The sequence below is a fragment of the Clarias gariepinus genome, chromosome 18 (assembly GCF_024256425.1).
Source record: "Clarias gariepinus isolate MV-2021 ecotype Netherlands chromosome 18, CGAR_prim_01v2, whole genome shotgun sequence".
In the NCBI taxonomy this organism is placed as follows: Eukaryota; Metazoa; Chordata; class Actinopteri; order Siluriformes; family Clariidae; genus Clarias; species Clarias gariepinus.
In genome coordinates, this window is record NC_071117.1 from 6967321 (window position 1) to 6990721 (window position 23401).

At 39.1% G+C, this 23401-nt stretch overlaps 1 protein-coding gene across 2 annotated transcripts in view; it reads left to right on the top strand.

The window, feature by feature from the left end:
* The window catches only part of gcgrb (glucagon receptor b), a 36340-nt gene extending 13142 nt beyond the window's left edge, over positions 1-23198 (top strand). Inside the window, exons 2-14 of one of the 2 annotated variants that reach the window (XM_053476526.1) lie at positions 8410-8515; positions 11554-11644; positions 11747-11854; positions 12032-12126; positions 12335-12441; positions 13437-13593; positions 13740-13899; positions 14114-14174; positions 17792-17861; positions 19108-19196; positions 19318-19462; positions 21965-22006; positions 22095-23198. In XM_053476526.1, the coding sequence (XP_053332501.1) occupies positions 8459-8515; positions 11554-11644; positions 11747-11854; positions 12032-12126; positions 12335-12441; positions 13437-13593; positions 13740-13899; positions 14114-14174; positions 17792-17861; positions 19108-19196; positions 19318-19462; positions 21965-22006; positions 22095-22448 (1536 nt within the window). In that variant the 5' untranslated portion in view covers positions 8410-8458 and the 3' untranslated portion in view covers positions 22449-23198. The remainder of the gene's footprint in view (positions 1-8409; positions 8516-11553; positions 11645-11746; positions 11855-12031; positions 12127-12334; positions 12442-13436; positions 13594-13739; positions 13900-14113; positions 14175-17791; positions 17862-19107; positions 19197-19317; positions 19463-21964; positions 22007-22094) is intronic. The other variant, XM_053476527.1, reaches the window with a different exon arrangement.
* The last annotated feature ends 203 nt before the right edge of the window (positions 23199-23401 follow it).

The window sequence follows — 23401 nt, forward strand, 5'->3', positions numbered from 1 at the left end:
TTAATTGCCTTAAAACACTTAAAAGCACAAACAATGTGTAAACAGGATATGTGGATGTATTAAAACAAAACAAAGTACCAGATAAATGTTGCATTCGTGTTTGATAACCTAATAAATAAACCAGATTTTATTACTGGACTCAGATATTTAATTTGGAATAAATTTGTACATTTATAATGAATAATGAGAATAATGTTTTAAGTAAGATGGATGCTCGATTACGCAGCAATCGTACTCGGCTAAACATATCTCCTGTGTCTCCTCTTGTCTTTAAGTCCATAAATATAAACACATCACAGAGAGATAAGCGTGCTCATTTGTCACTGTCATGTTTTCATATAAACGTTCCCCCCCTGAAGAGGTCAATTTCCGTATTGTTACACTTCTGATGATCCAGCAGGAACATTGTTTATAATGTTTGTGTCTATTTTCCTTAGAAATTGACTCGACATCCGTAAAATAATAGAAGCCATAAATGGTTTTTGTTTTACCATTTAAAATGCAATTTAGATTTGTTTTCCAAAAAGGCCAAAAATATAAACAATCATACATAGGGAACAGAATTTATTGTTTATTTTGTTTATGATTTATTCTGACTGGTACTTACTATTAACCGTGACTAAAAGTGCCACACAAATGACAAACCATTTATGAATATACAGTTTGATGTGTTATGTCTAATTTTCAAATTCAGCTTTAACCGTTTTAATGTAGTAAATTATTAAGTTTTTTCTTTTCATTTTGACTGAGAAACATTAAGCAAAAGTTACTAAACACAATGTTCCTTGTTGTGTGCAATATTTAAGTTGCATATACTCAGCCTGGCTTAGTGGTTAGCATGTCGCCTTGCACCACCAGGGTCTGGGTTTGATTCCCAGTCAGGTTCGATTCCCGCTCAGTGTATCAGTGCTTGGTGGGTCTCCTCAGGTCTAGGCTCAGTAACGTTATGTGGCAATCGCTCTGACCCAGTTCAGCGATCACAGTTTCACGTTATTTCACGATAGCTATAGTTACGATACAGTATGTAGTCACAATGGCTGTGGGTCGGACATGTTAAGCAGCAAGTGAACCTTTTTTTCTGAGGTTGATATGTTAAAAGCAGAAAAATGTGACAATGGCCAAATTGTTATGGTTTTTGCGATTGGTTCAGAGCAACTTCAAAACTGCAGGTCTTGTGAGATGGACATGCCTAAAGTGATAAAGAAAGGAAAACCAGTGAATTGCTGACAGGGTCATGGATTGCCAAGACTCACTAATGCACATGGGAAGTGAAGTCAGGCCCATGTATTCAATAAAAGAGCTACTGAAGCTCAAACTGCTGAAAGGGATAAAACAACAAAGGATGCCGAAGACTATTGCACAGTACATATTTGCATTATACACTAAACACTATATAGTATTTTTATAATTCAAAGCCAAATGGCCAGCTACTCCAGCATCAGTATTAATTACCAACCTTTGAAACGCTGAAACATGAGCTGGTTACTTAATGAAGCATGCTAATACTACAAGACTGTTACGGCAAGTCACTTACAGCAATACTGTACTATGTGTTAATAGTGTTTGAGAGCAAAAGGATCTATTTCATGTCTATATGTGTTTTGCTAATTATTATTCCAGAGCTGCCTCTGAATGGTCACAGTCTCTAAGAGCACTGACCCCATTGATGAAAACGAGAACCTCTCCTCGACAAAATCCATCTTTTCGCGAAGAGCGACGAGTCGTTGCTTACTCAGCCATCGTCTTTTCCACTTTATTTTCCTTTCATCCCCGATTTAGTCAGAGCCCAAACTGTATTGCAGGGTTAAGAACAGAATTTACATGAAAGGGGAAAGAAATGGGCTTATTATGTCCAATGATGAACACTCCAGTCCAGAATTTAAAACTAGATTAAAATAAACCAGCAATAAATTGCACTCATCATAATGTTTGTCCAGTTTCGCACATGAACGCTTTAGAAAAAAAAGAGCATTTTATTAACCAGGTATCACTTCTGTCGTGACACACAATAATCTATCTTAACGTTGTCTCATATATAAGCATAATAAACATTACTAATGGAAATTAAGCTAAGAAAGCCACACAAACTCCCACTCAATTGAATAATTACTCACTCATCATCTATACATGGGTCGGGGGGCTGTAGCCTGTCCCAGGAGACTTAACACACACATACACACACTTGCACACTACGTGCAGTTTTGGGAACGCCAGTTAGTCTAATCTGAATGTCTTTGGACGGTGAGAGGAAACCAGAGTACCCAGAGGAAACCCACCAAGCACTGGGACAACATGCAAACTCCATGCACATAAAGGCGGGAATCGAACCTGGCCGGGAATCGGACCCAGACCCTGGAGGTGCGTGGTGACAGTGCTAACCGCTAAGCCACCGTGCCATCTTCAATCCTATTAATAAGTACCAAATGATCCTCAGACCATCACTGACATAAAGGTGAGAAGGCTTGGAATGTCCAGTGCGTAAAAGGTGGGAAAGCAACATTTGAGACAGTCCTCAAAACGTCATTGAGATCCCAAGTATTCACTGTTTAGTACTATTCAGTGTTCACTTTAGATCCAATAATATTTTATCTATGAATAGGAACAAGTCTATTTTGTAAATAGTTGTTTTTTTAAAGGGCACCTATTATACAAAATTCCCTTTTTACTCATTATTAGACATTCACATGGGTCTCCAGTTTCTGCTTATTTGAATTGAAGACAAAAAGACTTTTCCCCCTTAATGTGACCTCATACAGTATAAGAAGATTCCCGTCACCAGGCTCATCGCTTAGCATTGCTGTTCTCTGACGGGGTGTTCCGCAGTATCTCATATACATAAACACTGAAATGCCATGTTCAGAGAAGGAGTGAAATGGAGGGAAATTGAGGTCTATGCGTTATCTGAGATGTATTTCAGTTGCTTCTTTATTGTCCTTGTCTTTAAATGCTCCATATTGCATTACGTTACAGCATACTGAAATATGAAACATTTTAAGTATAAGGGATAGAGCTAAGCTGAGTTGTTTTGCTCCTTGTGTCGAGCTAATTTATCAGAAAATCAGGAAATATGACAATTTAATTAAAAAATAATGACTGGCAATATTCCCACTTTCTAAACTATCAAAGAACTTGTAAACTGTTACAGAGATGGACATATACTGTACTTTTAACTACTTTTAAACAGCTGCATTAAATCTGTTTTCATTCATTTCAACATTATGAAGAGAAAATGTGCCAGCTGTGCCATTTCATCTTCCAACTTTTCCCCTATATTATTATGTTATTGACACAGAAATTAAAACCCTAACAGATCTGATTGATTTCAGTCATGAATGCAGCTAGCATCAGAGGTCAGTGAAGTGTGTTAAGCATTAGTGTTATTTCACAAGCTCAGGCCGTTTAATCACATACTCAGGCTGCTAATGCGCTTTTAATGAGAGTATTTATAACGGCGTTAAAATGAAAAACACACATCATTTTATTTAAACACACACACACACACGGTCAGCGCTAATACGTCTTAGCCGTGCTGAGTGAACCTCGTCTTTGGGCCACTTTTCATTTGCAATAATACGCTCGGAATTGGGAATTACTGTATACATGAAAGCAGGGAAGCTGTGCAGTAATCTCAGTGTGTTCTAGTAAAGTTCACTCCGGTCGCTACCACCATGGAGTTTCGGCATGCTAACATTTCTTTTATTTTAAAAGATTTGCATTGCATTAAGAATTGAAGATCATTGTCAGAGGAGCGTTCAAGTAGGCGTAAAAGCGATTAACATTTACAGAAGACTTCAGCACAGTATGGTAATGAGACTCTTAGCCGCGGTAAAACATTTGAATGGTGCAAATGTTTCAAAGAAGGCCGTACGTCCGTGAATGACGATCCAAGGCCACTGCGGACATTCAGCGAATGCAACTTACACATTAGCCATTGCATTGCAATAATATGTTGAATCGAGTAACTAAATTAATTAGATAATTAAATATGAATAGATGCAAACACTGAAATAAGCAAATGAGCAACCTTTTCATTATTTTTTGTAGTCTGTCTCTCTCGCTGTCTATCAGCAGCGGGATTTGTGCTGGAGTGTGTATTCTCAGAGCGAACAGTGTGTTAGTAAAGTGAAATCGAGAGCGTGATGTTCATTATCGATTGCATTACCTGTGGGAGTTTCAGTTGCTTGGCACAGGTTGAGTCACTGCTGGTTTTCTGAAGCCCTGTGTGAATGTAAGAGAGAGAGAGAGAGAGAGAGAGAGAAATGGAGTGGCAGTGGATCAGAAACAGCATAATTACTGCAACACAGCAGATAATTTGCTTCCCCACACACACACTTTAGGATGTTCGCTTTCAGATTAATTAGCGATGTGAGAAGCACGTGCTCTCACCAGGTGAGCATTGCTATAGAGGTTTGCTATCTCTTACTCTTTCTCACGCTCTCGCTTTTAAACACACACACACACACATATATGCACACACTATACAGACTATACAATATGTTCACCTATGTTGGAAAACGTTTCTCATGACCAAGCAGATTTGCGTGTGTCTGTCTGATGTACCTTCATGGAAATATACTCGCTTCAATGATATCTGGAGTCACTCACTCTCCAAAGAGATGTGAAGCAGCTCGGTCCTCCAGCAGTGTGACATGGAACAGAATGGAATTTGAAACGTTTTAGCCAAAAAATGTTTCCACGCTCAAGGTGTTTTTTGCAGAAACGTTTCAGATTCCGTTCCGTTCTCCGACTTCGAGAGCAATGCCGTCTCCAAGGGTCCCCAGCGGTCACCAGAAGGTCTATAACAGAGGAGCACTGCCTTCAGCAGCACAAGTTCAGACATAAACATGAAGTCCAGCAACCACCGGGTCCAAGCACTTCTCAAAAATTCTGTTGTTGTTCTACTTTCCGTGTCCTTGTCGAGGGTTTTTGTATTATTTTGTATTTGTATTAATATTTGTTACTTTTGTAAACTTTAGAGGACTTGTATTTGAATTTCAGCTCAGCTGTACATGTACTTCCTGTGTGTCTCAATAAAGCATTACTTATTATTCACTTACTTCCTTACTTACCCTATAGCTATAGAGCTGTGTAACTGAATTTATATAGCAATTAATTTATTTATAAAGTACAAGGGGTGTCCAAGTCAAACCGGGATTTTCTGTTGTGCAGAAAAATTACTGAAAGTAAACACTCCCTTTATTTCCTTATATAATCCCCTGCTACAGTAATGCACCCATCCCAGTGTTTCACTACTGCTTGGACACCATTGAGGTAGAAAGTCTTCTCAGTACACTTGAGCCATGATCGTACCCCATGCTTCATGTCTGAAACGCCGGGCTCCCAGGAATTCCTTTAATAGCCCAAACATATGCAAATATCTTGGCACGAGGGCAGGACTGTATGGGGGATGTGGCAATAACTTCCAGTTCAGTTACTGTAATGTGCAAGTGGGGCTCCGAGCCACCTCGGCCGAGATCATTATAAACGGATGTACAGCCTTCTCTTGGATGTTCGCACCGTTCAAACGTTTTGCTGTGGCTTAGAGTCTCATCACCATACTGGCTTGAAGTCAATTGAGGTCAACCTCTTATCCAAACCATTTTATCTTCCTTTTTTCTTTTTAAAATGCAATTTTGGGTTCATGTAATACTGCCACCTACTGGACCGGAGGGTGATCAGCAGTGCTTTGTCCGTGACATGACATTTAAACAGTCAACACGTTACACAGCATTTCATTGTTTAGACAGTTTTTTTTTTAGTAATTTAAAGGGTGTATAAGGTATAGCTGCTTGGGACAAAATATATAACTGATTGAAAATCCCAGTCATCAAAAATAGAATCGATGGGTTTGCCGGGGATTCACAGGTCTGTTACCAAAGATGCCATTTCCTTGGTTCAGGTTGAGTTACCGTTACCACTCTCGTTTGCCAAGACCAAAATGTTTTCATAAAGCACAAAGTTACAAAGTGCTGACAAGGGAGACTCCTTCCTTAATCGTTCGATCACATCTCTACACTAAGCGCCACAGTTTATTGATTACATTCATTAATGAATTCATTTGCAGCGCAGTACTGAAAACATGGCCTACTGTCAGAGCTGCTGTTATAGAGAATTAATCAACACCTTCTGACCAATCAGAATCCAGAACTCGTACTGAGTCATTTGGTTATACATACAGCATAATAAAGCGCTTTCTTTAAAGTCAGGTTTGTAAGAAAAATGTCAGGTCAGAGATGTAACAGAGTGAATTAGAGGATGATCCGATTCTTTAAGTTTTTTTTTTACTCTTGGGTAATTAATATATAAACGTATTAGTTATACTCTTGTTAAAACCGTACAATATTTTGTACTCTTAAAAAAAATAAATCTTCACACTACTCGACCTTATGTGTGTGTATTTGTGTGTCTGTGTTCATGTCAACATGGAAAATCTCCCTGAATCCTCAGAGGTCCCCACTCTCATGTCTGCCCCCCTCACACACTTCCTGTTTACCATGTTATCCAGGATCGCATGAATATGAAACTAAGGATAATCGTGACGATTATATGTACAGCGTGTTATATGAACCCATGTTTTATTCATAATAGCAGAAGTTTTTGTCTCTCTGTGCGCTTGATATGCAGGGACGAGACGTTGCTGTTGTTGTTGAGTGTTTCACGTCGAGGATAGACGCGTGTGGTTTCATAAGCCTCGCGCTATAATGTGGCGTGGAGGTGTGCTGAGAATAAAGAACAGCCTTTTAATGCTGTAGGTGTATAGGGACTAATGGGTCATTATCTCGCATTCTTCCCTCCAATTCGAAAGCTGTTTTCATGCAAATTAAACAATATAAGATATTCTGAGAGGAAATGCTAAAAAGGGCATCCATCCTCTGGGTTTATTGAGCACACAGACATGCTGAAGACAGATGGATTGGCTGAAAACTATCTGAGCATTTAAGGTGTTAAAGGTTAAAGATCTTGCTCATGTGTCCTACAGGTGCTGGGATTGAAGGACCTTATAGGTCGGAAGGTTGATTAATTTTCTATAACAGCAGCTCTGACACATTTATACTGATGCACAATATTTTAGCGGTTCTGTCGTAATACTTTCACGTTTCACAAAGACAACTTTAACACAAGCTTGTGTATTTATTTGTGTTGTAAATGATTTCTGTAAGAAGATCTTTATGTAACAGTCTCCATTTGCCATCATTTTGTAACAATCAGTGTTAGAGCTGAAGTTTTTAAACATACTTCCTTTTTATACCTCTATTTAGGTTCAAGAAAGGAAAAACGAGAGACCTTGTGTAGCTCATTGTTCATCAAATTATTGTGGAAATGTTATTTGGATGAATATGTTAAGTTGATAAATATGAAAATTACAGTTACTTTAAAAAAATTAAGATGGACCAATGTTGACTAAATGATTGTTTTTTTTTTTCGGGTAATGTTGAACACATTAAAGTTTTGCATTTAAGATGTCAAAACAATATTTTGTTATATTTCATAATTATAATATATCCTTGAAATGCCCATCCTGCACTTTTTTATGGCTAAGATTGGTTCCTTGATTGGAACTCGAACCCAGGCCACTGCAAGGAGAACACTAACACTAACACTAGTGAGTTCTAGCCACTAATCCAACATCAGACCTACTGCTGATGCTGATAAATGAACATACTGTACATCGAACATTGAAACAATCTGGGTTTTGGGTTTCCTCTGGATGTGGCTCCACTGGGGCCTCTGGGTGTGCGCTGTGGTGTCTGATAGCAGGATGCTGGCAGCGGATCCTTCGGGTTGTGAGGTGGTGCCTCTATGGATTGGACTTGTTTGTGGAGGCTGGGTCGGCGGCCTTGGGCTCTTTGCCTACTGGGCCTCCTGGGCTGTGGTGCACCGTGAGTTCTTGTGCCCTGGTATTGTGCACAGCACTGACAGTTCTTCCGTGAGTTGTGCTGCATTGGCTTTTTTGTGGGATCGGACCATTCGGGCTGGCAGCTGCTTCCCAGAGGCATAAAATGAACCTTAGGATCCCAAGTCTCATCTTTCACTAGTTTACTGGTATCTAAACATTTTGAGGTTATTTTTGAAATACATTGTGCGGATCGTTAATTCAGCATTATCCCAATATAATTTCAAAGATCTTCCGTCATAAATGAAGTAGTTTGTCATTGTTGGTGTTTTGGGTGGCAACAGCATTAGGGAGTCTGATGGGGAGCAGCTAGAATGTTAGTGATGATGTTTAGATATTAAAATTTAACATTAAATGTAATTATAAACAGAACAAATGTTAATGTTACTTAACAACATGCTGTACGGCTTGCGCAGGAATGTTAGTGATTTTGATGTAACGTAAAAAAATAAAAATTAAAGCACATAATCAGTTACATTTTCCCAGTTAACCTTTTATGCTTTTTATTTGTGCAGGTGCTATGTTAAGGGTAGCAGGGTGATGAATTAATTCTCAGGCTGAGGGATGTCCCTGCGGCTGCTCCTGCTCCTGCTCCTCTTAACATTCTCCTCACACACACAGGTAAGACATACACACACACACACACACACACACACACAGAACGTGAGTGTTTACAGAAAGTCATGGCCATCACTGTATCAAATGCTTACACTCCTTATTGCACTGATGCTTTAAGCAAAACCATGAACTTCATGTTACTAAAGCAAGTCTTATGGGCGTGGCTAAATGTAAACCATTGTTGTGTCATGAATGCACTTGGGAACTGATTTAACGTTTATCCACATACAGTACACATATAAGGGCAAAGCAATAATGCTTTTGTTTTTTAATAGTTTGTTCTGTGTGGGGTAGGAAAACATTTACACACTTCACGCTAAACGCTGATTGATTAATGAGGCCCAGTGTGGGTGTGTTTGTGTTTACACACCTTTATAAAACTTAAAATAGAACTCATGACTTTCAATAGAAATAGTTTATAAATCTGCAGTTACAAAAGGTGAAATCGTTTGGCCTCGAGAGCTAGTTTTGTTAAATGATCTCTACATTGTTCTCAATGTTCTTCTGGGGACCTCTGGAGAACCACAAAACAGACAAACACACACACACCTAACCGTTTATCCCTGATGTACAGTTCTCACTTCTCAATTTGAGGATGATGTGAAGATGAGTCAGGTTGTTTTTATTTGTATATCAACTTTGCTTGGTCCCCCACTATCTCTCTCTCTCTCTCTCTCTCACACACACACACACACATAAACACACTCATAACCACACTAAGTTGTGAAGATTCAAAACATAACACACACACACACACAAACTTAGATTCATACATGGAATTCAACTGACATAATCTCATTAATGACCAGGAAATAGTGCTGGAATTAATCAAAAAACAGCATTGTAGTAACATTATGAGGACATTGGACATGGTCCTATCATTGTGAGGACCGGGGACTCTTTGGGGGTTTGCAAAGCGTTAAATACCTGCACAAACACACAGACACCACTGATGATCACTAGTCGTTCAAAGTCTTTCACATCTACTTGAAAGTTAATGAAGCGTAACGAGCACGCGCACAAACAGACACACACACACAGGAATGTAGAAATGTCAGATTTTCATCCCCCATTACCTGTTCTAGTTCTCCTTCACTGAGACATTCCTGCACATTCAGGCAGATGGTTAAAGAGATAAACAGAAATAGATAAAGCACATGACTGTCACACCGTTCCACAGAACAAAACGTCGATCAGCAGGAACAATACTAACCATACAGAAACACCATTGTTGGCATTGTAAAGAATAAAAATAAACCTTCGTCGGAAATTCTTTCAGATACAATGTGCTGTGATGGGTGTGATTGGGTAGATAGAAATCGAGTGTGCATTCATTTAATCATTCAGTCATTTATTACTTGTGTTGGCCAGGTACAGTAGTTGGGGCTCCGGCGGTTGAGGGTTAGGGGTTTGAGCCTGCAACTGCCAGGTTTTCAGTTAGGACCTTGGACAAGGCCCTTATCCCTATGCCCATGGAAGACATTTTCTGTGCCAGTCTCAAGACTGAAGAAAAGGGTACTGTAGGTCATAACTTACAGATTGAACGATCCAATGTAGCGATCCTAAGAAAGAGAAAAAAAGCCCAGGGGGAAAATTTTATACTGTTGTAATTTTAGATCAATGGATTACCAAAAAACTAAACAAAATCCTGCATTTGATTAAACTAGCATTTTATTGTCTCAGATGTTTTAAATCTGATGAGAAACAGTCGAAAATAAAAGATAGTGTACCAGGGAAGGAGCAGGGGAATGAAAGTTTAGAAGCATGTTTATCAAGGATCAATAGATTATAAGCGCACGTGCAAGAAACAAGAGAAGGCGAAGAGGAGGAGGAGGAGGATGAAAATGAGCTATAAATAAAGCTACTGATGTGATGTATGTGGTGTGGAACGCAGAAGTGAGATTGTCTCTGTGATAATTGGTTGAGTCATTACCGCAGCTTTGGCGAGCTCTCGCTTTATATTCACATCAAATTAACCCTGAGTCTCTATCCAATACAACGTTTAATGACATGACTGTGTCCTTGTGTCATCAGCCGCTTGCAGTGATGAAAGCATGCGTTTCATTACTTAAATGGAAAACTTTTGTGTCCTTCATTGCAGGAAAAAAAGGCTAGCAATTTATTTGTATTAAATTTCATTCATTTAAAGGGCACATATTATGCAAGATTCACAGTTTAGGCATTTAAATGGTCCTCCAGGATGTGTGCACACAAACAGAAATGCCGTGAAAAAAGAAATCCCTGCTTTTTGCTTTTTGTCCTTTGGCTGAGGATTTAACCTAGAAAATCATTTTCCCCCTAATGTGACATCATATAGGAAGAGCACCCCCCAATTAAACCTACTAATGTCATAACAGATCACAAATGTAATTGTCCCACACACATAGTAAATTGTCCACAAACATATACAGTGGAACCTTGGATTACGAGCATAATTCATTCCAGAAGTGGGCTCGTATTCCAAAACACTCGTAAACCAAATTTAATTTCCCCAAAAGAAATAATGGAAACTCAGATCTCAGATTATTCGTTCCACAGCCCGAAAAAATTTATACCTAAAAATAATTACCACACAATTTTAAGTAAAAATTAAACAAATTAACCTGCACTTTACCTTTAAAAAAAGTACAAATAAATCCCGACAGATAAGTGTTTCCATTTGTGCACGCATATACAGGACCTTTAAGTGTTTTTATTCTTGTTGGTGTTGTGGTAATAACAAAAGTATTCATGCAATTATATCATTACTATTTTTAAGACAGCAATCCAAATAATAACATAAAGTCACCACTGAAAATTGCTTTTATCCGCTCCAGTATTAGTATTTATTTATTTATTCATTTATTTATTTAAGATATTGAAGCCATGTCTATAAAAGCACACACACTAGAATCCTTCTCTTAACAAATAATCAGGTTTTATTTTCATTTCATTCTTTTTGTGGTACTTTTATACGTATCAGTATTTTGGCGTGTGTGTGTGTGTGTGTGTGCGCTCATACATGCTGTGTAACAGTTCAGAGTTTGATGTTTTCCCCGCAGGTCTGTCTGGCTCTGAAGATATTGCGGGAGAAATGGGCCGTCTACCGGAATGAGTGTATTCAGAGTTTCGACAGCAGCCCACCTGCTACAGGTAAGAGTCTACACGTACACATGTGTCTACAAACACACACACACACACACACACACACACAAGTAAAATGAAGTAACTTTTTATTATTGTTATTATTATTAGGTTTGGTGTGTAACAGGACCTTTGATCAATACACCTGTTGGCCTGATGGCTCGCCCGGATCCATCATTAACGTTTCCTGCCCATGGTACCTGCCTTGGTACCGCAACGGTGAGAAACACGGCACAAATCTGCAACGATGACGGACTGTCATCCAGAGCAATAATATAATAATATTACAACGGAATAAATCAAAAATGTTTTTCACTTACATAGTTTGAAAAGTCGACCGAATGAATTTCTTTCTGTGGGTTGTCAACGTGTGTGTGTGTGTGTGTGTGTGTGTAGTTAAGCATGGTCGAGTGTATCGTGTGTGCGGCACGGACGGTCACTGGGCCAGCAGTAAAAACACCACCGAGTGTGACGAGAACGACGAGCGACGGGTGAGATGATGTGGATTTTATGAAAATATTGTTAATTATAATTAATTTAAATAATTACTTACATTATACGAAAATATGTGTATAGACCTGTATGATGTCACTAAAGAAGTGTAACTTTAGACAACTTTTTACATATTTAAAAGTAATTTTTCTTTATTGTCCTTCCCTGTGTGTGTGTGTGTGTGTGTGTGTGTGTGTGTGTGTATAGGAAGAGTATTGGCAGATTATAAGTAAATTCAGGATTATGTATACAGTGGGTTACTCGCTCTCTCTGGCAGCTTTGGTTCTTGCGCTTGGAATCCTCGCAGCATTCAGGTGAAGATGCGCACCACACACACACACACACACACACTTAATTGTATTTATAACACTGTTTCTATAGAGACAGCTCATTCACACCGACGTGTACAACAGATCCATCACACAAATGGATTTAAAGTGATAATAAACTATAATCTATGATAAGGTGAGACACTCATGTGTCATGTATGGAAGAGTCTCCAGTGTCAGAAATCTGACGTCTTTAGGACAGAGGGGTTTACACTCCCGGTGACCAGATTTGTCTGGTTTGCAGTTTGATCAGCCTGCAGAAGCTCCTGAGTGGCGCAACAGAAACACATTTTCATGGCGTTATGTTATCAAAAACTGCGCTCGTTAGAAGCCCCGCGTACTCATGGGCTTGCAGCCACTCAACCTGCTCACTGTTGAGTTTCGCGGCTTTGGAGGCATCTAAAGCAGTAAAACATCATTCTTTCAGGATGATCCTACAGGTGGGACTCTCTGAACTATTTACACATTTCCATTCCGTGTGGAAGGAGTGAATTATTTGCTAGGTTTTAGAAATAATAATAGTTGCAGATGACAGAGATACGTGCTGCTCAGTAACAATGTAGCGTAAACATGTAAGTTAAATGTTAAACTCTTGTATTTGTAAGCTTGTAGGGTTTAAATGTTGCGGTTGGTTTTTAAGTGAGAAAATTGATGTTGTAAGGAATGTGATACTTTTTAAAATAAAAAAAAAACATTGAAACTTTTAAACATTAAACTTTTTTTTAAAGGTTTAAAATTGTAACAACATCAGGGGAAATGTAATATCAAATTGTGACAATCACGATATTAATCAAATCGGGAAATGACTGATGATTTACATCTCTTATAGCTGCTATAACATAAGTGAAACGTTTACATTATTTCACAACTGTAAACAGATTATAAAGCGTGCCTGGTGGCTTATTAATCAGTGAACTGCAGTGATCGTCAGGGCTTGTCGTGTGTTCGTTCTTGTGTTTTCCCATGATGCCACTCAACAGGAAGTTACACTGCATGAGGAACAACATCCACATGAATCTGTTCGGCTCGTTCATTCTGCGCGCCGTGTCCATCTTGGTGAAAGATGCACTGATGGATCTGATCATCACCACGCAGACAGGACGATACCACAAACTCGAGCAGAGTGTCGACATCAAGGTGCACACACACACACACACACACACACACAAACTCATGCACAATATTTCTTCTATGACTGTTACTACCTTACCCTAGTGTGTAGTGTGATGTACGATGTCGTTGCACAAAGTGTGTAAAGAAAGAAATTGTGACAATGACGGCAGATAACTGCAGCGTGCCGGGTCGCCATGGTGATGATGCAGTACAGCGTGATCGCCAATAATTACTGGCTGCTGGTGGAGGGGCTGTACCTGCACAGCCTCCTGGTCATAACCGTCTTCTCTGAGAGAAACTACTTCTCCATCTACCTGTGCATCGGCTGGGGTGAGCCCATGTGTGTGTCTTGTGTCTGTGTGTGTGTGAAACTCAGAGCTAGAAATGACAGGTTTAGGGACCACGCCTCTTTCACTGAGACTGACAGGTGTAGTGGTCATGCCTGTCTTAGTACGCTACATGATATACGTTTGGATGCAGATTGGAAATGACGTCTACAGATGATGTTTTTTTATATTATTTACTCATAGACTTTTAATTGCAGGCACGCCGGTGATATTCGTGTTGCCTTGGGTGACACTGAAGTATCTGAATGAAAACAATCTGTAAGTACCGAACAACTTTCTCCCATTTAGTAATGTGATGTAAGTAAAAATGTAATTTTTTTTTCTTAAAAATTAACTCACCAGGAATTGCATCGCGCCATGATGATCGGCACAAGCACTTGTGCCATGACCAGCTGTGCGCAACATACAACCTGTGAGACTTTTGAGCATGTGGGCCGGGTTTGGTGGCGATTGTAACTGCGCATGTGCCTGGGCCGGTCATCGCTTGTGTAGAAAGTGTAGTGTGTTTGTGTGTATAGTGTAGTGTACAGTATGTTTTTAAGTAAAAAAAGGAATAACTGTAGTTGCAAGCAATGATGAGCGGTCCCAAGCACCTGTACCATCACCACCCGCGGATGTGCACAAAGGCCCTCACAACATTGATATGCTCAAGCACCTGTGCCTTCACTTTTTGGGCGCACGATTTGTGTGTGTCCGCCTTTTGAGCCTGTTAAGACCTCCGAAAAGACAACACCGCCTGTGTGCACCGTCCACCCGTTCAATTTTGTTACACTCTTTCTAAGGAATCAACTTAACATAGAATCCCCCCTATTTTACACACACATACTGTAGACATCACAAGTGTTAACACTCACACACTCGCATCTCTCTCTCACGAATGCAGATAGACACACACACACTGACAATTCACATGTCTCACACACATACACATCACAAATGTTAACACACAGACTCACATACCACACACACAAACACACACACCTACATGTCTCTCTCTCACACACACACACACACACACACACACACATACACACACACACACACACATGCACACACGAGGTTTAAATGATGCTTTATTGACATGACAAATATTTAGGTTGCAAGCTGACATTAGTCCTATTACATCATAGTGTGTGAAGTTGTGCAAGTTGTGTGGTCCACCCAAGCGGCGATGGCTTCTTGTTGGTCTTAGCACACTCAAAAAGCACACAGGTTGTGTAGTGCACCTGGGTGGAGATGCCGCAGGGTGCTTGGGCCCACTCATCGTTGCATGCGCCTGTTATTATTATTATTATTATTATTATTATTATCGTTGATTTAGATAGTTAGAAAGTAATTTTATTTAATTTTTAGCATTTCCTGTCAACTAATGTGTAAATATTTACCTTTATTAACACAAGATACTAGACCTTTTCTGGCATGTTAATTTTTTTAATTTTTTTTATTAAAACTTTTTCTGCAAGTAGAAATATTAATTAACCATTTCATTGCCATTTCAGTAATGAAAGGTAAATATCAGCGAAGAATACATGATGATTCATTCTCGTTGTCATGGATTTTTGAGGAAGAAAAAGTTATTTAGAGCGGAGTCTAAAATTATAATCTGTTCCATGTTCCATGTAGGACTGCGTATTTAAATTATGAAATGCATTTAATGAACAGGGATGTATCCATGGCAACAGGGCAGAGATATCTGCAGGATAACATGGGCAGGATCAGGTTCTCCCATCTACATTTACTTTTCTCATGCCAAAACAACAACAACAACAACAAAAAGATTATTTATCAAAAGTCACTGAAAGGAAGATTATCATTCTAAAGAATCTTTACTGGAAACTAAGTTGAAATTCCAATTAGAAATTTCTGGTTCAATGTTTACATTAACGCTGATCCGACAAGATGTTGTTTAATCATATTATAAAAAAGTGTTTAATCCGATTGTAACTTTTTTTTTGACATGCACAAAGTGGTTTCACTGTGAAGCGTTTTATCTGCTGGAGATATAATGTACTGTCTTGTCAAAAAAAAAGTTGGGTTGCATCAGGCAAAGAAAACAACTAAGGAGATTTGAAATAACTGGAGCTGGGTTAAGAACCTTTCAAATCATTACTAAAACCTGGAAGGGTAATGCTGAACCATGTTTAACACTAGAAGCGCCGAGCAGCGGTCATTTGACCGCAAGGGGGTAAAAAAAAAATAATACTTCACACTCGTTTAATTTCCAGGACCCTCCTTCCATGACTTTTCCTAGATCTGTGAGCTTAATCACCCTGTATGCTTAAATTTTCAAAATCGCACCAGTAAAAGCCAGTATAAAGCTATTTTGCTCTTATTTACGTGAAATCGCTGACAGCTGCGCGCCGGTCATGCCGTTTCCTGCCTTTTCCAACCTGCGATTCTCATTTCTCTCAGCAGATGGCGCAAGGAATCGCGCATACTATCTATGCGTCATTCAGTGTGTAACTGTCTCAGGTTTCATTCCATATATGCAGTTTATTATATATATATATATATATATATATATATATATATATATATATATATATATATTTTTTTTTTTATCCGTGAAATATTGACAATTCGCCATTCATTCTGGCGTTGATAATCAGCGATATTTTATAAGGAGATTTAGAGGATTTAGCTTTACTTTATTTTATAACGTTTCGAGAAAATTCATTAGTTTGTTCATTCTGTTTAAAAATTTCTGTTGCAATTATCTCTAAAAAATGCAATGACCCATCCTGAGGATATAAAGCTTTATTAATGTGTTTGAATAAATCAGATCTACCATAGCAGATAATAAACTATGCTATGTCATAACCGAATCAAACACCACGACTATGCCTCGTTTCGTTCGTCGGGAACGTGGTTCACTTGGCCGCGGTGTATTATAAACCTGCGGAACCTGCGGAGTGAAAGTAGGAAAGTTCCCATACACACACAGGGTGATGAACTCACAGGATTGGGACTAAACAGGTGTGTCTCCCTAAGAAAACGGCTGGTTAGTGAGACTCGTCAGAAACACTAGACTTTGGAGTGATTCCCGGAGTGATGAGGGGAGGAAGGGAAGGACATGAAGCGATGCTCCCATCATGCATCGTGTCCACTGTACAAGCCTCTGGAGACAGTGTTATGATCTGGGGTTGATCAGTCGCTCAGGTCGAGACTCAGCAACGTTATGGGGCAATAAAATAAAGTCAGCTGACGACCGGAATGTACTGAATCACCAGAGTATCACATCTATGTTTTTTTATTCCTGATGGCAAAGACAAATTTCGAAATTTCGATTGGAGCATGAGAAATCAGTTACACACAAGAACTGGACCACAAAGTATGTTTTATGATCAAAGCTAAAGCAGACTAAATACAATCTTAGCATTTGCCTTTTTTTTTTTTTTAGTGTATAACAATAGTATTTTTTTCTTTTCAGCTTTAATTTAGGCTTCCAATCTTTTCTGATGAATCCCACTTTCTGCGTTATGATTGGTTATAAGAACTAATTTATGGTTGGTAAGATCTTCACTATGTGTGCACTTTTAAGTCAATCATCTCTTCTTCCTCAGCCAGAAACCCATTCAATAAAAGTAGGAAAGTAAGTTATATGGTGCTTTAAGAACATGTGGAACGATAAGGGCTTAAATAGCATTATTTATTGGGTTAAAGCAAACATAATAATTTACAAAAGCTTTCTCCGTCCATATCAATGGTTCTGATCCATGGTGTCACCTGACATACAGGTCCTGGCGTTCTCTTGCGTGTCTCTCGGCGTGTGTATGAAACGAAGTGATGTACGGTCTGCACTCAGTCATATGGAGAATGTGTTTACAGCTGCAGTGTTGAAACAAGTTTGTGATGCGTTTGTGTTCGCTGCGCAGATGCTGGGGGGAGAATGTAAACATGGGCTACTGGTGGATCATCCGCTCGCCCATCCTGTTCATCTGTCTGGTAGGACACATGAATTAATTTGAGTTTGTTGCTTAAAATGTATTACCTACTGTCATATGAACAACTAGATAGGTAGGTTTGATATAATATATACTCCAATGTTCCTGTTCACCCCAAGTTGTGTGTGTCTTGTCTATAGTTACTCTTTTTAAAGCTCTATTAGATTGATCTGTCTACATTATACAGTATGTGCCATATACAGTATGATATGGACAGATCAATCCATCCACTAAAGTCTTACAAGTAACCAACAACAAGCAGTAAATATGAGCTGCATTCGAGTCAAACTGGGACTACATTTATGGTGAACCAGGGCATTTACAGAAGAGCAGCACAGTACAGTGATGAGACTCTCAGCCAGAGTAAAACATTTAAACAGTGCAAATGTTTTAAAGAAGGCCTAATGTCCGTAAATGACAATCCCAAGGTGGCTTGGAGCCCGTGAACCACTTGCACGTTACAGGAACTCGGCTGAGAGTTATTGCCACATCCTCCGTACAGTCCTGACCTCGCTCCAAGCCCTTTCTGCATGTTTGGGCCATCAAAGGAGTTCCTGGGAGGCCGGTGTTTTAGAGAAAAGGCAGGCAGTCCGATCATAGCAAACTTTCTAACTCAATGGTATCTCAATGAAGATGCATTAATGTAGCAGGGGATTGTATAGAGAAATAAAGAGTTTTTACTGTCATAAGTGTGTTCTGTTGTTCTGCACAATTATGACTTGAACCCACCCCGTACTTCAGTTTAGAATCTGGAAATGTTGTGGCCTGATTTGCACTTCTTTAAACCAAGGAAACCGTTGTCCTCTGTCCAAAGCTCTAATACGAGTAACTATGGTTAGCACACACACAACATGGTGCGAACAACAGCCTTAGGTGTTGATGTCTCCAGACATTTTTTTTTTCACACTTGAGCACAAAAACAAAACGTTGAGCTCAGTTCAGTAACAGGTTACACGCAGCCCTGTTGTTAGTGTGTGTTTTCTCCAATTTTCACCAGCTGGACAGTGTTAACTAGCTAACAGATTGCTAACACATGTGCTAACAGTTTCATATAGCAAACACACTCTGGGTCTTGTACTGAGTGTACCCGTGTGAAAAATAAAATAAAAAAAATAAAAAAAAAATGTTGTTTAAGAGGAGAATTGGTTCTGCTTGCATGAATAATGTGGCTTACAAACAGCTTTGTTTTCTTCTTCTTCTACTCTCCTCTTCTTCTGCTCTTCCCCCCCTCCCCCTCTTTCTCTCAGATTAATTTCTTTATATTTATTAGAATTATAAAGATCCTGATGTCCAAACTTAAGGCTCATCAGATGAGGTACACAGACTATAAGTTCAGGTAATGTTCACTATAAAGTTCACAACATTATATTTAGTTTGCGTGGTTCGATTTAAGATATTATACATTCAATAATAAATAATTAACTATTTCTATTAATTTAAATAAAATCTCTTTTTAGATTGGCTAAATCTACACTTACACTAATTCCACTGTTGGGGATTCATGCCATCCTCTTCACCTTCGTCATTGACGAGTCTGTGGAAAGGGAATCTCTGTTGCGGCTCATTCGTCTCTTCTATGACCTGTTCTTCAACTCCTTTCAGGTCAGAAATCAAAGAGTCATTCAAAAAGAATTAAGTAAATGGCAGAAAAGAATATATTTATAATATACATAATGTTCACCAAAGACGCTAAGATCACTAACCGGCCAGAGTTAGTGATCTTAAGTTGCGTGCTGAAATGCTGATTTATCTTTTTTATGAATCTCTGTCTTTGAATTGAATGTGCCGGTCAGGGTAATCTATCTAAAGGTTCTGTAGGTTGTTATCAGGTGCGGAAGGTAACCAAGCACATTTACAGCATTTGGCAGATGGCATTATTTAGATTGACATACCATTTTTTTCTCATTATACCTCTAAGCAGTTGAGGGTTAGGGGCCTTGACTATGGGCCCAACATTGGAAACTTGGAGGTGCTGGGAGCTTGGTGCAAGCTTAGGATTTTGATTAAGTAAATTTGAAAGTACTTTTGTACTTTAACTCACATAGAATCATAAATGCCAAATGTCAACTTTTATTTAAGTAAAATCTTATCTATTATATCTAACTCAAGGAAAAGAAAATGCTATACCATACTCAAAAATAAGAAAAAAATCCATAATAAATGTTTTTATATTTCCTTTCACATTACTAACTTGCTAGTTTAGCAGGAGAATTAACCTAACATTAATACTGGGGACTCAGATACCCAATTAAACCAGACCTTAAAAGATGATACGTTTGGGTAGTGTGAACGCTCTGCACCATGCCAAGCCAGGAATCAACTAGGTCCACTTTACAGTGCCTGGAACTTTTTAAAAATTTTGTCATATTACAACCATTTGATCTAAACCAATCCATTGTAGCTCTGGCTGTATGTTTACGGTCGTTGCCCTGCTGCAAGGTGAACCTTTTCTCCGGTCACAAGTCTTTTACAGACTCTAACAGGTTTTCTTCTAAGATTGCCCTGTATTTGGCTTAAACCATTTTCCCATCAACACGATGCTGCCACCACCATGCAGTGTTAGTTTTCCACCACAAATGTTGTAGCAATTTGCATTTTGGCCAATGTTGATCTCAATGGATTAGTTCAATATTGGTCTCAACTGACCAGAGAACCTTCTTCCACATGTTTGCTGTATCACCCACATGGCTTGTCGCAAACACCAATTGGAACTTCTTCTGTCTTTTTCTCAACAACAGCTTTCTTCTTGCCAGTCTTCCATAAAGGCCATATTTTTGGAGTGCACAACTAATAGTTGTTCTGTGGACAGATTCTCCCACCTGAGCTGTGGATGTGCACATGGGCCACAGTTACCATGGGCCTCTTGGCTGCTTCTCTGATTAAATCTCTTCCTTGCCTGGCCTGTCAGCTTATTGAACAGTTCTCTGTGAGATGTTCAAAGCTTTGGATTTTTTTTTATAACCTATCCATGATTTAAATTCCTCCACAACTTTATCCCTGACCTGTCTGGTGTGTTCCAATGGCTTCATGATGCTGTTTGTTCAGTAATATTCTTTAATAAACCCCTGAGGTCTTCACAGAACAGAAGTATTTATACTGACATTACTTGTAAATTACACACAGTTGGACTGTATATATAATTAGGTGACTTCTGAAGGCAAGGTTCCACTGGTTTTTCAGATTTATATTTATAAAATACTTTAAAAACCATTAATAATTTTCCTTCGCCAAAACAATTATGTGCCATTTTGTGTTAGTCTAGCATATAAAATCCCAATAAAGTACATGTATGTTTGTGGTTGTAGTGTAACAAATTGTGGAAAAGTTTAAGGGATATGAATACTTTAGGAAGACCCTGTAAAGGGTGGTCTCAAGCATTATACAGTGTACTTGGCTGTGGTTCGAGTCAGGTCTAAAAAAACATAACGAACACAATGGGCCACTGTTTAGAATGCAGGACCATCAACAGAACAGGTCTTCTCTGAAAGTTGCACATGCATGCATTTAATATTATCCTCTACAGTACATTGCACAGTCATAGCTAGTGAAGTGCTAAGTCATGCAAGAGGATCACAAAATATCAGTATTATTTGGCATACTGTAGTATTGTTCTTGTTTTGTATATTGGCGAATCACACAGTAGTTGTTATTTGGGGCACTGTATGATGCAATCATCCATTAGGTGAATAGGTCAGGCTTATGATGATGCTAGGTTAGCTATTTCTGTCACGTGACTGTTAACTTCCACAACAAACATCATAATATCCATCACTATCCTACAGATTATTCAGCTGTGGAATTACTTACACAATCACACAAGCAGTATAAAAAGCCTTTCATTTTACCAACAAAGGGTATCCTAATATTGATCTTGCTGTATACTTTGGAAATGTATTCCTATTCTTTTAATAAACCTTTGGCTAGTTTGCTAATAGCTAATAGCTCCTTCCCTCCTCACCAAAGTGGAAATAAACTTCCATATTAGATCTGACATGAGATCAGATAGTTAAGATAAATTTACCTGCTTAAATTTAAGATAAACCGACCATTTTATGACCCTAACACAAATTAGTTTTGACGTACACCGTATCTCTCTACACACAGGGTTTGCTGGTGGCCATTCTGTACTGCTTCATCAACAAGGAGGTGAGAACTTGTAGTCAAGTAAAATTTAAAAATTATTTTTTTTTCTATATGAATTATTAATTTCTTCATAACCTACCCCTTTGTCCAGGTGCAGAATGAAATGTTGAAGCGATGGAAGCGTTGGAAGCTAGGGAAGGACATTGAGGAGGAATATCGCAACACCCACAGCCAAACAGCTCATGGCAAGAGTGCGAGCATTAATGTGGCTTCACCGCAAGAACGTTCAGACACCCCCGAACCTGCAGCCTCAGCCCCACCCTCAGAGGAGAGCCGTAGACTTGTGATAAGCTGCCGCAATGGTGCAGGACTGGTGCAAGGAAACGGCAGGGTGGCGCTCCATGAGGGTCCCAGTAACTGCAGTTCTTTGACTGAGGACATCTGCTTAGATGAGCGAATTTACAACACGGACCATTCAGTAGTGACTGAGGAAAGTGAGGTCTGAGATAACTTCGACCATTTGAGGCCTTTAATGGTAAAAAAGGGAAGAATAATAAAAAATGGTGTAGATAAAAACTACTTAACACAGTACAAGACACATATACAGTACACTATTTAAAAAAAATGGTGCAGGCAGTACCACATCCCAACTGGTTGAAAAGACACAGGGGTGAGTTGGCTGGTGTGTGGTGGACATGTCCTAGAGGATATGCAGTGTGGGTGTGTTTTGATCTTTGCTAGCCACCATACATAATGACGTGATGTAAAAACTTGGCTGAACCGCAAACATGTGTAAACTTGTGTTATGTAAATGCAACACAAATTGTGTTGCAACACCACAAAACCTATTTGCGTAACCTAGTTAACATGGCCCCAATTAAGTAAAGGAATCCGCAAAATTTAGATTTTTTTTTCTGTCACCCAAGGTTAAAACTATAATCGATGAATGCTCACAGTGCGTTATGGAAAATCCCATAACCCGCTTGCTCTGTAGGACGAGTCGCAAACACACAACTCAAAGAGGATTTCGAGGCTTTCTAGCAAATGAACAGATGTTCAATCTGGCACTCGACCCCCTGTTTTGATTGCTTATGAATCAGGCTTCGTCTTTGCCCCAAGCAAGCAGCAGGCAGAGTTGAAAATCTCATACCAGTGTTAGATTATAAAAGCGACTTCACATCCATTTGTGTGTTTGTGACATTATGAGGACCCGAATGGACATTCTACTGTATATGGAAGAAAATGGCATCAACAGCTGAAAGACACCTCACATTTTGTCCCTTATGGGGTCCTGTGGTGTTGTTTCTGGTACAGGAACCATACCCCCAAATATACTGTACACACATAGACACACATACTTAGTGTGTCATTGCAGTTGAGAAATTACACACAGTGGGGAAAATGGTCTCTTTCAGAAAGTTTAACGTCCTTTAGGGTTTGTTGGCCAAACAACGGTGT